The sequence below is a fragment of the Lemur catta genome, chromosome 4 (assembly GCF_020740605.2).
Source record: "Lemur catta isolate mLemCat1 chromosome 4, mLemCat1.pri, whole genome shotgun sequence".
NCBI classification, from domain to species: Eukaryota; Metazoa; Chordata; class Mammalia; order Primates; family Lemuridae; genus Lemur; species Lemur catta.
Window position 1 is genome coordinate 57,074,219 of NC_059131.1, and position 15,121 is coordinate 57,089,339.

A 15,121-nucleotide genomic window follows, 5' to 3' on the forward strand; every position below is an offset into this window, starting at 1 on the left:
AAGTGGAGCTCAATTACAAGGTTTCCTCACAGTATCAGACATGAAGATCTGTTCCTATTAGAAAAACTGAATTCTCCTACAAGTGGAACAGCAAAGCATGACCTATCAGTAGGTCTGAAGACAGAATAGAGTACTAAATTCTAGATTAAACTGTAAGTAATTATGATAGATTATCAAAATAATTTTTTGTTTTAATTTAGGAAAGTATCTTAAATACATTTTTAGGAATCTTCACAACCATTTTAGAGCTTGGTAAACTGATGGTCAGAAAGGTCAGAGTTATCGAAGAAATCAATGAATGGGGCCCGGTGTGGTGGCTCACGCCTGTAATCCTAGCACTCTAGGAGGCCAAGGCAGGAGGATCACTTGAGCTCAGGAGTAGGAGACCAGCCTGAGCAAGAGCAAGACCCTGTCTCTACTAAAAAATAGAAAAAATTAGCTGACAAGTAAAAATAGAAAAAAAATTTAGCCAGGAGTGGTGGTGAATGCCTGTGATCCCAGCTTCTTGGGAGGCTGAGGCAGGAGGATTGCTTGAGGCCAGGAGTCTGAGGTTCCTGTGAGCTAAGCTGACGCCATGGCACTCTAGTCCAGGCAAGAGATGAGACTCTGTCTCAAAAAAAGAAAAAGAAAAAAGAAATGAATGAATGGTTTAAAAGTCTACAACCTTTGTTAAAATTTTTGAGACAGACACATTCCAACCTTAAATCCACAAGCATTTCCAATGCTGAAAATTTCCACATAATTAAAAATGTGTCAATATTAGTAAATTGTTAATTGGAAAAATAAAATACAACTTAGCATAACATAATTTGCAAACTTATAATTATGCATATTTAAATTTGACACTAAATTATAAAATACTCCTTAGGAATTTATGAAAAACAATCCAGTACATGTACACTGGCCAAAAAGTACAAATGGTACAAATGTCTGTAGATATGACAAGATATAAAATGTAACATAAATCCATCAGAAGCTAGAAAAACTATATTGATCTTACACTTCCAATTTGCTAAAAGACACAAACATGGGATAAGAACAAACTCAGTTATAGTTGACACAAAAAAACTCCAGACCTAGGAATAACAGGGTTTCTAGAAAGTATGGGAACTGGAAAAGAGTAGGCCATTAGATGGGAGTGGGTACATGAGGCAGAAGAATGCTTTCACAAGTGTGTAGTACTCAGGAATGGAAAATATAGGAGCACGGGATATCTGGAGCACCAAACAGCTAAGTAATTGATACTCATAAATCTAGCAGTATCTGGTAGGGCCCTAGGTAACATGTGGGGGGTTGAGGGATTTTACTCTTTCATATAACCAAAAATAGACTATGGAGAGAGTAAGGAAGGGCATCAAGGGTAGAAGGACTGGGTATGTTACACCAAGACAAGACCCAGTTATCCTAATGGGTACAAAATTCAGGGAGTGGGTCTCTGACACAAGACAACACTCTAAGTATAAAAACTGAAGCCTTAGGTCATGGTAGGACTTCATGTTAAGTTCCTAAGTGTTGGACTAAAGCTCTTTATTTTTTTTAATTTTTAATTTTTTTCAGAGACAGGGTCTCATTATGTTGCCCAGGCTGGTCTTGAACTCCTGGGATCAAGCAATCCTCCCACCTCAGCATCCCGAGTCCCTGGGATTACAGGCACACGCCACAGTGCCCGGCTTGGTCCACAGTTCTTTAGGTTCTGCCTTGTACACTTGAGATTTATTTTAGAAGTTAAGATGATGGTGAGAGTGCAAGCTGAAGTTAAGTGGCTAGAACTATGCAGAAAAAATAGTTATAGAGGCTGAGAAACAAGCATTTGCCCAAATAGAATTCAATGTTAGAAATGAATATTTTAATATGTAAACATTTTATTGCTATTAGAAGTGATCCTACCACACTCCTGCACATGTTATACCGCCCACCCTAGCCTGCAGTAGTTACGGATTCCCTGCCTTTCCATAAAAACATTGAGAAAATAGGATCTGGTCTGGCTTGCAGATACTTAGTATGTGTTGTTAGTTTCACATTACATACTAGCATCACAGAAGTAGGCTATGTGAGGTTGAAGCTGAGATCAAAGGGAGAAAATCTTGAAAACTTTATATAGCTTTAGCCTATTTCTATATGGCCACACCTTTCATAATTTCTTCTCAGATAAGCATCACCCTCACACACGAAATCACTGAAAAAATTCTTCTCTCATAATATGAAGCATTATTGGAAGAGATGAGAAAATAGGCCTATAAATGCAATATCTATCTTTGGAGGTCCCATCCTGAGCTGATCTTCTCGTGGGCTCTTGGCACCTTGTATCACTCTCTGTGTACTCACTGGCACTAGAAAAGTCCCTAGATAGACTGAGGTAGGCATCCCTAAGAGCTTACCACCAAATAAAATGATTATATCCATGAATTTCTTCCCCCAACCCAGCTTATAAATCACATATAAGTAACTCATAAATCGCATTAGTAGCTTGGCCATAACTCACTTTATCACAGTTTTAAAAGAAGGTAGTGAGAAAGGCCTTAACTAGGGGAACAAAAACAAAGACAATCCAGGCCAAGTTGGGGTGACTGCACACATCTGTTCCTTAGGCTTGTGTGCACCGAACAAATCACCACAATGCCCTTCTCCCAGACACCTCTTTAATTTCCTCCTCCAAATCCAACAGGTCAGATTAGTCCATGGTGCTTCAAAATAAACAATAATCAACAGAAAAACATGCAATATATCCTACAATGTTAGAGTCCTTAAAAAAAAGACAAGAAAAAATGTAAAAAAAAAAACAAGGCATTTAAAAGAAATCTATATTCTACAAACATACTAATGAATGACATAAATGAGGTAATATGACATAAGACAAAATGAGAAAAATATATTTAAGATTATTCTCTTCAATGTACAGAATTCATGGTACTTTCTGGACTACCTAAATTTAAACGATATTACATTATCTGTTCAGTTCATATAAAATGAGGTAAACGTGTGTCTTGTTGTTTCTCACAAAAACTAAAAAATTCACATGAATCTATTTTTTCTATACCCTCACCTTGCCTGTTCCCTATTCTCCATTAATATCTTCTTCTTTCTCTTAACTATCGTCCTCTTCATTTTGCCTGACCTTGCACCCAAGCATGGCAGACAGAGAATCCTAGACATCCAACATTCTACAGTGGCTGTTTGCTGGGGGGAGAAGGCCACAGTAACTGCCACAGTGGAGTCTCTAATGTGAGGAAAGAGAAAAGTAGTATGAATGCCTTTACATGTGAAAGAGAAGGAGGGCAGGGTGTCTGCATGGCCCAAGGAGCCAGAGGCAGTAAATTGTGGGCAAAAGAACTGCAACCAAAGGCTGAAAGAGAGAAAGTTGACAGTCAGCTGTGTCTTCTACCTCTCTGGTGTTTGCTTCTAGTGGGCAGAGTCCATTTTTTGAGTATGACTACACTGAAAAGAAGACCCCTGCTCTGGAAGTTGACAGGAAGTAACATCCACAAATGAAAGAAAGCACAATCAAGGCTCATCCCAGAAACACCTGAAATCAAGGGGGGACAGGGAGAGCAGAAGAGAGATGTAAGTTCAACCTGGCCCAGCCCGGCCCACTCCAGGAAGTTAGGATTCAAGAAGAACGTAAAGAGAAGAGCCTTGGACCACATCATTTTCTACAACGTGCACTCAACGAACTTTACCCTACTCTTCAACCAAGTTACAAAACACTTTTTAATCCCTCCCTTTGGTCCTTTCAAGTTGCAGTAAGTTGCCTAATCAGATCCAGTGAAATGGTTTCAGAACACCAGTTGCTGTTCAACCTAGCTGTCCCTTTCCATCCTACCCAAGAATATCAATTCACTGTATATATACTAATTATAAATGTATAATATTATACATTATAATAGGAAACAATATACTAAATATAAATGACTATTAGTTAATTATATGAATGAACACCTATGACGAACATCGAGATGACCTCCCTAACATAAGAGCCTGGGGAAGGTGGGACTATCATGTCTGTCTTTCACCTTCCCAGAGCTCAGCCAGTTAGGTGCTGTTGCAGCTCCTACCACTCCCTCCACCCAATGCCTTCTTCTTATTGGGAAACCGACCCCCACATTGGCTAACTCATACCTTTAAACTGCCTGCTTTGTGACATCATTCTCCCACCAAACCTACTGGCACCTGGTAGAATCTTGGGGTTTCCATGGAGTTGTCTGTAAATAAATTTGGATCATCGCAACTGACCAGTGACCAGTAACCAGTGACCAGTAATCAGTGACCAGTGACCTTTCTACTGGCCACATGCACTCTTCAGCCACTCCTCATACATCCTCAATTATTGTCTCCTCATCCCTTCTGTCCTCCATTGACATTTCCTCTTCTCTGACCATGTCAGGTAAGGAAAGAAACTTTTTAAAGTTCTTCATTTCTTTCCCCCTAAATTTAGTAGTAGAGTCCAAACAGCTTGGAATAATGGGGGAAAGTATTGAACTAGATGTCTGCAGACCTAATTTCAGTTTTGGCTTTGACATTTACTAGCTAGCTGTGTGACTTTGGATAAATCATTTACTCTCTCACAAATTCTGTTTCTGCATCTGTTATATTAGGATAATAATAGATTGCTTGTTCCCTCTGGCCCCCTTCTACTATTGAGTCTTAAAGGGCTTGCATACAGAAAATGAAATCAGAGACTTTCGGACAGTTATTTGTTTCATCACAAACAGAGAAAAAAACCTCGTTGGTGTGGAAAACTAGCAATACACACCAAGAGGTTTTATCTGTAATAATCTCCTGTCACTAATATTTCCACCTCAGTAGTTTAAATTTAGTGCTGCTCAGAAAGTAATATTTACAAATTTGGCATTTTCTATCTAAACTAGGTGAAAGGAGAAAATAGGGAAAGAATGGAGAGTATTGGGCTGTAAGGGGGGCGGATATTCTAGGGAAGGGAAGTTTGGGACTGTTTTCATTAAGCACAGACCAACAGGAACTGACATGGGGAGAAAATATAAAAACGAGGGAGGAGAAAATATAAGAATGAAAGCTGTGGAGAGCATGGAGGAGTTCTCAAGCGGTAGTCTGGGATGAAATGTGTAGACAATCACAGATTTTAAACTAAAGCAGAAAGAGCATACAGTGAAATCTACTCAGAGTAGAACAAAATGAAGTTGGTTTTAGCAAATGCTCAGATTAATGGACTAGGAAGGAAACTAAGGCTAGAATACAATGTCACTAGAAAAAGCAGCTTATCAGAAAAGTCACATTCTGTTGTTTGGTTTTTTTCTATTGCCTCTTTGAACACAGATGACACTTGACACTTGACACTTTTAAATATAAACATCTTAAAAATATGTTTTGGATCTGCGATCCTCAGCCCCTGGGCGGCGGACCAAGGTACCGGTCCTGTGAGGGACCGGCCACAGAGGTCCGCTCCCAAAGACACGCTCCCCCACCATCGCCCCCAAAACACCCCCGCCCCGGGAAAAACGTTCTTCCATAAAAGGTAGGAAGCCTGGCTCGCACAGGAGGAGGTGAACAGCGGGAGAGCAACCGAGCTTCACCTGTGTTTACAGCAGCTCCCTCCCCGTCTCTGGCTTTATCCCTGAGCTCCGCCTCCCTCCCGCCCCTGGGGAAAAACTGTCTTCCGTGATGACAGCGGTCCCTGGTGCCAAAAAGCCTCGAGACCTCTGTTTCTTGCTTCCTGTAAATAAGAAACTAATAAAAGGGGTTACCTAGAGAGCCAGAAGAAACAGTGTTTCATTCGGATTTTATTTTATTCATTCATTCATTCATTCATTCATTTATTTTTGAGATACTGTCTTGCTCTGTTGCCTGGGCTAGAGTGACTGCCCTGGCGTCAGCCTAGCTCACAGCAACCTCAAACTCTTAGGCTCAAGCGATCCTACTGCCTCAGCCTCCCCAGTAGCTGGGACTACAGGAGTGTGGTCTAATTTTTCTATTTTTAGTAGAGACGGGGGTCTCCCTCTTGCTCAGGCTGGTCTTGAACTCCTGACCTCAAGCGATCCTGCCGCCTTGGCCTCCCCCAGTGCTAGGATTACAGGCTTGAGCAACTGTGCCCGTCCTCATTCTGATTTTAAACTATATGGATGTTTCTCCTATTACAAACAAAATTAAGTTTTTTAAAAAATGAAGTATCTTACCTTGCATCTGAACCACAGATTCCTTTATGATAAGTAGGTTTCAAGTAAAAGTTGCTTTTCATCTTTATTTTTTCATCCTAAAACACAGTATATACTGATTAACAGTCATTAACTGTTCTTCAACCTAAGAATAAAAAGAAAAAGCCCTACTTCTCTAATTCCACCTTTATCTAAAATAATTTTCTAGAGTCCTTTCGGTTTTCCTACATTAAAAATTTTTCTAAATTAGATTCTAGCAGTGATGGTTTTCCTAGGCTTTGGGAATGACATTTTCTTGGATATCAGAGATGATTATAATCTAGGTTTTAATCCAGATTAATTCATTTAATCTAGATTAAATGAAAAAACCTTCAAGATACTTTTTAAGTGTTCTTTTCTAATTGTTATGTGGCTATATTAATTTAAACATATTTTTCTGCTAGGATTACTGTCATTTGCTGGATAATATTCACAGAAATATGATGACCACACTAATGAAACTCCTTTACACTTATAATGTTACTCGCTGCCTACAACCTTATTTTTCTTTTTAAAATTTTTTGAGTATATTTTTATTTTTGCTTTTGTACTGGTTTGTGTTGAAATATTTGTGTATGTATATTATGCCTACATACATACATTACTCCATTTTGCTGCTTGTTACAGCATTTTTACCAATATAATTTCTCTGTCTCTATGTACTGCTAGAAATTCATTCAAAATTACCTTATATTGTGGACTAGTTTTTTTTGGTAAATAGTATTCATTCATGAAAATAGAGAAGATAATACTCACTTTCATAAAACCATGTATGATAACAGGACTTTATTTATTAGTAAGGGTACTATTCCTTGATGATTGCTACATACCCCAATTTACAATTCTTTTTAGTTCTGTAATGTGAGACGTCTTTCATGATTTTTTCTGTCCTTCCAGAACTTATTATATTTCTATCCATAAAAATCTTATGCAATATATCATTTTTATTCATGTATAAATTATCGCTGTTATTATAATCATAACCACTTTATAGATGAGAAGGCTGAAGCTGAGAGAGTTTAAGTAACTTTTTTCATTCCAAAAGCATGTCCTGAGACACTAACTCAAAGGTAGTGGTTTTGACTGAGGATCAGAAGCCAGGCTTGAAAAGGGTAAAGAATGACCCCTGACATTTGCCAGCTGGTCTGGGCCATATTTGAACTCTAGGAAATGGCATATGATCTGCACAAACAAAATGGTACACTAAAGATTACAGTGGTAATAGCTGTATTGTCATCTAATGGACAAAAAATTGCCTTTATTAACAGTTGTACTTCTCCTGATTTCCAGTTTTTACTCAGAGCAGAGAGTCCTGGCAAGGGAGTCAGTTTCTGTAGCCTGGTAATGCTACTAACATGATGGTAAAACTTAAACAGGTCACTCTGACCCCTCACAGCCTCAGTTTCCTCACTTGTGCAATGAAAATGTGAGAACAGAAGATCTCTAAGGACCTCCTAGCTCTAAACTGCTCTAACTCTAAGAAGTAGTTATGAGTCAATGCTAATGCAGGCTCAGGGTAAAGAAGGGAGAAGGTTTCTCCTAGCCTAGGGAACAAAGTGTGAACCAAACCACTTGTGTCTTCTGCACATCTCTGCCCAATTTGAACACAAAGGCAGTTCATCAGAAGAATACCCAGCTGCTCCAGCACTTCACAGCCTTGGCTTTTGGTGTCTCAGTGAGTATTGGTATTAGAGGCTGCCTGATTGCAGCAACCTTAAGATGATGCTATTCCTCACATATAGTGAGAATTTGTCCATCTCATTAGTTTTGTCATCACTCTCTTGTTTCCTACAGAAAATTGCCAAAATTCATCTTTACTTGGAACTGCAAATTCTCTGCAGCTCTCTCTTCCTGTGGTAAGCAATGAGGCTTCCCTAACAGGAACTATCTGCAACTTCTCCAGAGTCTCTACGTCCAGCTCGTCCTGGATACTGCCATCAACCGCTAGCAGCTCATTCCAGTCATTCATGGGCAGTGCTTACCTTCACCAACATTCTAGCACAACTATGTTGTCTGAGGTTACTGGCCAGAGCCCAATGTCCATGTCAACTGCCTCCTATCCAAGTGTTTTTGATTGGGATATGACAGGAAGCACTGAAAAGTCATCTTCACTTGGGAACCTCACTGTGACTAACATTGACCAGGACAGAACAGTTTCTTCCATGTCTATGACACCCCATTATGATCAAGCTGCAGATGCCAATACCATGGTCCCTGTGTACCCATCACTGTCTGCCAGCCTTGTTCAGGGAACATCATCTCAAATTTCAAATCAAGGACATAGCCTGTCACTTCCCTACCAGGAAGGAAGCAAGGTCTATTACTACAATCAAAGCACACTGGGACCACTACTGTCTGGAGAACTTAGCCCCTGCCTGCAATCCTATGGCTCCATGTCATACACAGGAAGTATGTCCTCTGCCTCTCGACCAGAAATGGTGATGGTGCTAAAGGAGGTTCAGCCTACAAATGTCCTACCAGTTACCTCCACCCCTAGGATCTACCACTCTGTGTCTGATCAGCCTATCACAGAAACAAGTTTTGAAGGTAAGTACCAACACCAAAAAGGGACAGCAATGAAAGAGGATCAAATCTGCAGCTCAGGAGTGAGTCCACAGATAGGTAGAATTTAAGTCCTGGCACTTCAACCACTACCTTTGCTTAGTGTTCCCCATTTTCAGACTCTACATAAGAACTTCTACTATAGGTGGGAAGGTAGAAAACTATAGTGGCCATCTGAGATGGCTATAGTGGCCATAAAGAACCCCAGGAGTATGCTGGGGGCTACCACACTTCTTGCTGCCCTAGGGTGCTGGTCAGTTCCCCTGCACCATCACACTAGAATTAAGTCCCTTACCTGATATATTGCTTTAGTCCCTTTGGAAGGCACTTCAGAACTCTCATTGTGGTAGTGACATTTTAGCATTCCTTGGTTTGCACCAGGATTTAAGACCTTGTGTCCAGAGATCCTGTCCAAAGCAAGCAGGCTCACAGTCTGTCCTTGCTTCTCTATTTCATGAGGAAGAGCTCCACTCACTCTCCTAATCCATGGAGTGAAGTGTTTTTACTCTCTCAGCAGAGTGAAAACAATGGAAAGGACCTTACATAAGAATGCTAGGAATTATAAAACATTTGATATGTTTAAAAATCACTTTACTTTTAATTTGACTTATAACAACTCTATTAAGTGTAAAGAAAACCAAGAAACAATGACATCAAATGATAACCAGTAAGAACTAGGACAGTCATTGCCTGTGTCCTAATACAGGGTCTTGTCAATGGTACCCGGGAAGAGCTAGTAGAAATGCCTTGCCCTTTGTTCTAACATGCCTAACTCTGCCTTGGTGTGTAGGGACAGCATTTCACTTACCAGGGACTGACTGCTTCCTTGATTCCTTTGTAGTGATGGAAACTTCCCGGGTGATGGACACTCCTCTGCGATTACAGACTCCAACCCAGACACGTGGTCTGCCACAAACGCCAGAATTCTCCAAGTCCTGCAGAAGCAGAAATATCCAGATAACTGAGAGTAACCCACTTTCTGACTTTGGGGACATTTCAATAATAGCTCCAGTCCACAGTCCTTCTGATTACTTGGCACTGCCTCCATCTTCCACCCAGGAACAAAAGGAGAATGAGAATTTAGATGAGACTAATACCGAGCTTTCAAAGGCTCTGGATGCCTATCAGATCCCAATAGAAAACCAAGATCCTCCGCTACTCCCTTTAGAAATCCCTGATATCCACCAGCTTCTGGCTGGCATTGATCCTCTTGGCCAAGAGGTGCAGCCTGGTTCTAAAACTGTCAGTCTACAAAATAACAGCCTGAGTACTGAACAGCAACAGACACTCGAAAGTGAGATTGAGTCTGGCAGTAGTTTTTCAGACATCTCTACACTGGTGAAGGATATTCACCTTCCCCAGCTCTTCAATTCCTTAGAAGATCTTGACCAATCCGAAGATCCCACAGCAATCAAAGCCAAAGATACCAGAGCCACCACGGTGAATCAGGTACAGGAAAAGTCAAGTGTCATAAAGGCTCCCTCTGATCAAGTCAGGAAGAACAAGCGTAATGCTTCTGAGCCTATCAGTGGTGCTCCCAAGGCCAAAATCCAGCCAAAGAACCCAGAGTGCCTGATAGGGGAAGAAGTGATTGTTCTCAGTGCTGTAGCCAAGCATTCTAACAGCAAACCTCAGAAAGCTGCATCCAGCAGGAGCAGCAAAACTAAGGGTCATGGGCAAGAAAAGACCAAAAGGACCAGAGAAAACAACTCCAAGAAAGCTGAAGAAAGTAAGCTGTCAGGGAACAAAGTCGAAGCAGAAGACAAGCCAACTATTCTCAAGATGAAGAGGAAGAAAAATCACCTTGAGCTTAGCCCACAGAATTTTAAAAAGCCTCGAAGCTGCCTAGGCATGCACATGCTGGAGTCTGTGCAGGTTTTCCATGCGCTGGGAAAGAAGAGTGATAAGAAAATTGGACTCTCTTCCTCCTGGAAGCTGGGAAATTCAAGCAACACCAAAGACTCCCAGCCATCCCCAACTTTCAAACCATGGCTGGATACTCCACGTGAGGGTAAAGGTTCTGAGAAAACTCAAGTCAAAGCCCAGAAAACAGATGGCAGTGCTGGAAAAGAGTGTCCATCTCCATCGCAGTATGACTTGCCACCACCTGGGAAGGTCAAGTTGGTACCTTTGCCCTTTCCGACCCTGGACAAACCTCCAGCTCGACCTGGTCCTCGGCGGCCACATTCTCTGGCCTCACGTAGGGCTGCTGCAGCTAACCCTGCACGGCCTGCTTCTACTAACTTAGCTCAACCTATTGCAGCCAGTCCATCCCGACCAGCTCCTGCCAATGCATCTTCAACAGGTCCGGCCAGACCAGCTCGGCCAATTGCAACCAATGCAACCAGACCCACTTTGACCAACCCTACCCGGCCTAGTGAACCTCAGTCTGCTGCTTCTAAGCCTATACTTTACAAAACATCATCTTGCACTTCTCTCCAGCAAGAGCCTGTTTCCACTGCTGTGATCAAGCCCAAGTCACCACCCATACCTCAAAACCAATTTCTACTCCAAGACTTCAGCTGCCAACCAATCCCATGGAGGAAACCCAATATTTCTGGCCCAGTACTATCAAAGCCTATCACAATAGAGCAGAGGCCAGAGCGTGAAGCCATGAAAAGGCAGGCTCAAGAGGAGCGTGAGAATGCTGCCAAATACAGCTCTCTGGGGAAAGTGCAGTTTTTCATTGAGAGGGAAAAAGAGATGGAAATTTCATGCTACTATGGCTATGTAAAATAAGAGATGCTCAGCTTTCTTGGTACCACTTTGAGAACCAGCTGGTTTTCCATATGTAGATAGATACAATTTTCTCTATAAATTCTGATATATTTTAAAATCTTAATAAAATTGAATGAAGAAATGTAATAAAATTGTTTAATAGCAGAGTAATAAAGAAGCCTTTTGAGTTTTGATTTGCTGTTAGGTGTGGTTTTTCTTTGGGGGAGGTGGGGATCCAAGGCTGCATTAGAAAGAAGAAACTGAAAGTTGGGTGGGAGAATAGGGACAAAAAGGACTAAGAATTGAGGAAAGAGGAATGAACCTGTTCCAGGACTTGGAAGGCCAAAAGGGGAGAGATTTTATGGATTTATAAAAAGTACCAGGGATGGGGAAAATGGCAGAAGTGAGACACAGAGTCTAAGGTTCAGGCTAAAACAATAAAATTAGAGTTAAGTTGACAATGGGAGAAGATGAACCTTGGTTGACCACATACATGTAAAGGAAACTCTCACGCAGAATGGACTTGTATCTCATGACTTACCAGATAAGTATTTTGGAAAATAAGATACAGGACATATTCTCAACAGATTTGGGTTACATTATGTGTATATGGTTTACAGCTGAGAAAGGTGAGTACAAAGCACAGGGGACTCTACCAAGGGAGTGACAAGCAGTTATCCTGGGGGCAGCTGATAACCAGGGCCCTAGCCAAGTGAACTCCATTAGCATGAGGCCCAGCCAGAACAGGGCCTGAAATATAAACCACCTTTTATTGACTGAATACCCTCCCCAGGGAGCCAGCCACATGCACTACTTTCCTTAACCTTCACAAGGACACACAAGGCCCCTATCACTGTGCCACTTTACTAGGCTGCTTAAGCAATGGGCTGGGTCACAATGCATGCGGAGCAAGGCCTCAATGCCAGGCCTATGGGGCTCCGAAGTCCTCAGTGATTTCCAGAGCCAATAGGTGACCAACCTGGCTTTCAGTGCACACCATCAGCACGAGAACAAACTTCTGGAGGGGCCTACATATTAAGTTGAGGGGCCGCCATGTCCTCCTCCACCGACCCCAGCGCGTGATGCCTTCTTGGACCTCCAACATCAACCGAAGCGCGAGAAACACCAGCTTGTTGTGTCCATTCCCCCGAGATGGCAGAGTTTGGTGCGCATGTGCCCTGGGTGACCTTCCAAAAGCCACAGGGCGCAGGCGCCCAAGCGTCCAGAGGTGCTCCTGGGGGGGCCTGGAGGCTCAGCACCTGGGGGTGAAGTGAGGGAGGAAGGGAGGGGGAAGAGAGGAGGAAAGGAGGGAGGGAGGCTGTGGGACAGTAGTGGGAGGTAAGGGGAGGGCAGGAAGTGAATGGAACGGGGATGGGGGAGGTGGGACAGCGGATCGTGACTATGGGAAAGGCAGTAATTTACATTTTTAAGATATTTATGCAGATATAATTTCTTTTTTGAGATAGAATTCACATAACAAAATTCACAGTTTCAAAAGATACAATTCAGCAGTGGGATCACGCCTGTTTATAGCCAGTGCAATCCAACCTGGGCAACATAGCAAGACTGTCTCTTATTTTAAAAAATAATGATAATGGAATAAAAATAAAAAATATACAATTCAGTGGCATTTAATACATTCACGGTATTGTGCAACCGTCACAACTATCTGATCCATAACATTTCCATGATCATCAAGAGAGACCCCTCTATCCATTTGTAGTCACTCCCCACTCCCTCTTCCCTCTGTCCACAGGCAACCACCAATCTCTATAGGTTTGCCCTTTCTAGACATTTTACATAAAGGAAATTAGACAGTATGTTACCTTAGATATCTGGTTTCTTTCACTTAGCATGATGTTTTCCAGGTTCACCCATGTTGTAGTGTGTGTCAGTGCTTCATTTCTTTTCATAACTACATAGCATTGTGTTGTATGAATATACCACATTTGTTTATCCATTCATCAGTTGCTGACCATTTGGGGTGTTTTCACGAGTAACATATTAATATATAATGCATAATGATCGAGTCAGGATATTTAGAGTGTCCATCACAAAAATACACTACATTTTTGTTAAGTACAGTCACCCTACTCCGCCAGCACACATTGAATTTATTTCTTCTATCTTATTATTTGCACCCTGTAACCCACTTCCCTTCATGTGGTGGACAGGGGAGGGGCAATCCCCAGGCCCCTGGAGGAGTGCTTGGTGAGGGGCAGTAGCAGATATACGCAAGCTTTGGCAGTGGAGAGGGTGGCCCCGGGCTTAGCGGCCAAAGCCTCGGCTGGTGGGTGAGGAACATGTGTCCCTCCTACACCTCAGTCCTGCTGGGGCTCACCCCTCAGCTATCCCCAGGTGCAGCAGCCTCTGCACAGCCCATGACCAAGTCCCAGTAGCACCTTGCACCCTGCTTGCTCTCACTTCTTGGCCCAGGCAGCTGCAACCCACACCTCACTCACTTCTTATCCCCACCTGTGAGAGCACTCCCAGCCTGTGCCCCAATCCCAGCAGCAACTTCCTTAGCTTCCATAAACCTCAGTCCCAGTCCCACTGGGCCCCAGGTCAGTGTGTACTTCGCCAAGGGCTAGGTTTGAAAATGGAGCCTTGCTATGGCTGTTTAGATCTCAGAAAGGGTGTGGGACCCAGCGTGAGCTCTCTCTCCAGAGCAATTCCACCCCACATTCTCTTGACTGCGTCTTATGTTAGTTTCAGAGCTTGGGGGGTCAAGTGATTGTCCCCTAGCAAGGACTGCATGACTCCACACTGGGGATATGGGCCACTGGAAGTCTCCCATTCACACTTTCCCTGCACTGGAGAGTCACTCCCAGCTCCCAGCTGATCCTGGCCAAGGAGCTTCCTCTCTTCCTTCTCCTTCCCTGATACTGGTGTTTCCTGTCCCTTCTCTGTTGGATTCCAGTGTTCCCTCTTGGATAACGTATTGGAAGTGCAAGTGTCTATAGACCATTTCGGTTCTAAGTGGAGGAGGTGAGCATGAAATGCTTCCAGTCAGCCACCTTGAAGCCCCGTCTTGTGTTCTCTTTGGTCTTCATTTCTGAAATGTTTTACTTTTGATTCTGTTCTGAGTTCTATCATCTAACCTAATTCTGATTTATATTGCTTTTCCATCTTCTTTTATTGTGGAAAAATATGAATAATACCATAAAATTACCATTGTAACCATTTCTACGTGTACAGTTCAGTGGCATTAAGTAGACTCACCATGTTGTTCAACTGTTACCACTCTCCATCTCCAGAACTTTCTCACCATCCCAAACAGAAACTCTGTACAGTAGTCATGGAATAATAACTCCTCATCCCTCCTCCATGTTCTTTCATCTGTTTCCTTGTTTTTCCTAATGTCTCCTAGCTAGCTTTGAAATAACAGGTTACTGTTTTGATCTGTTTGGGGGGCCTTTCTGACTTCTTCCTGTGGGCTGAGAGGATGCTATTCTGTTCCTCATTCTCCTTTTTCTTATAACACCTGTGCATGCAATTTGATCTCCATCACTTTCTGTTTTATTTAGGTAAAATAAGTTTTTCTGCACTTTGAAAAGGAGGTGCATTTGAGGATAACTTTTCTAAGTTCATAAAACACCTCTTCTGTTTGTGTTTTCTTTTACTGTAGAATTCAAAAATATGGTGTCCTGCTGTTTGAGATTCCCTGTCTGTTCCCC

At 42.3% G+C, this 15,121-nt stretch overlaps 1 protein-coding gene across 1 annotated transcript; it reads left to right on the forward strand.

Moving 5' to 3' along the window:
- Positions 1–4,287: 4,287 nt before the first annotated feature.
- On the forward strand, positions 4,288–11,465 carry C4H2orf78 (chromosome 4 C2orf78 homolog). Its single transcript, XM_045550625.1, has 3 exons — positions 4,288–4,381; positions 7,959–8,711; positions 9,568–11,465. The coding sequence occupies exons 1-3, from the start codon at positions 4,288–4,290 to the stop codon at positions 11,463–11,465; spliced, it is 2,745 nt and encodes a 914-aa protein (XP_045406581.1).
- Positions 11,466–15,121: the final 3,656 nt, after the last annotated feature.

Bases quoted from the DNA above. Each gene is read 5' to 3' on its own strand.
- C4H2orf78 (XM_045550625.1), top strand. From the start codon at position 4,288: ATGCACTCTTCAGCCACTCCTCATACATCCTCAATTATTGTCTCCTCA. The intron at 4,382-7,958 runs GTAAGGAAAGAA...TGTTTCCTACAG, and splicing joins CTCTTCTCTGACCATGTCAG to AAAATTGCCAAAATTCATCT. The intron at 8,712-9,567 runs GTAAGTACCAAC...ATTCCTTTGTAG, and splicing joins CACAGAAACAAGTTTTGAAG to TGATGGAAACTTCCCGGGTG.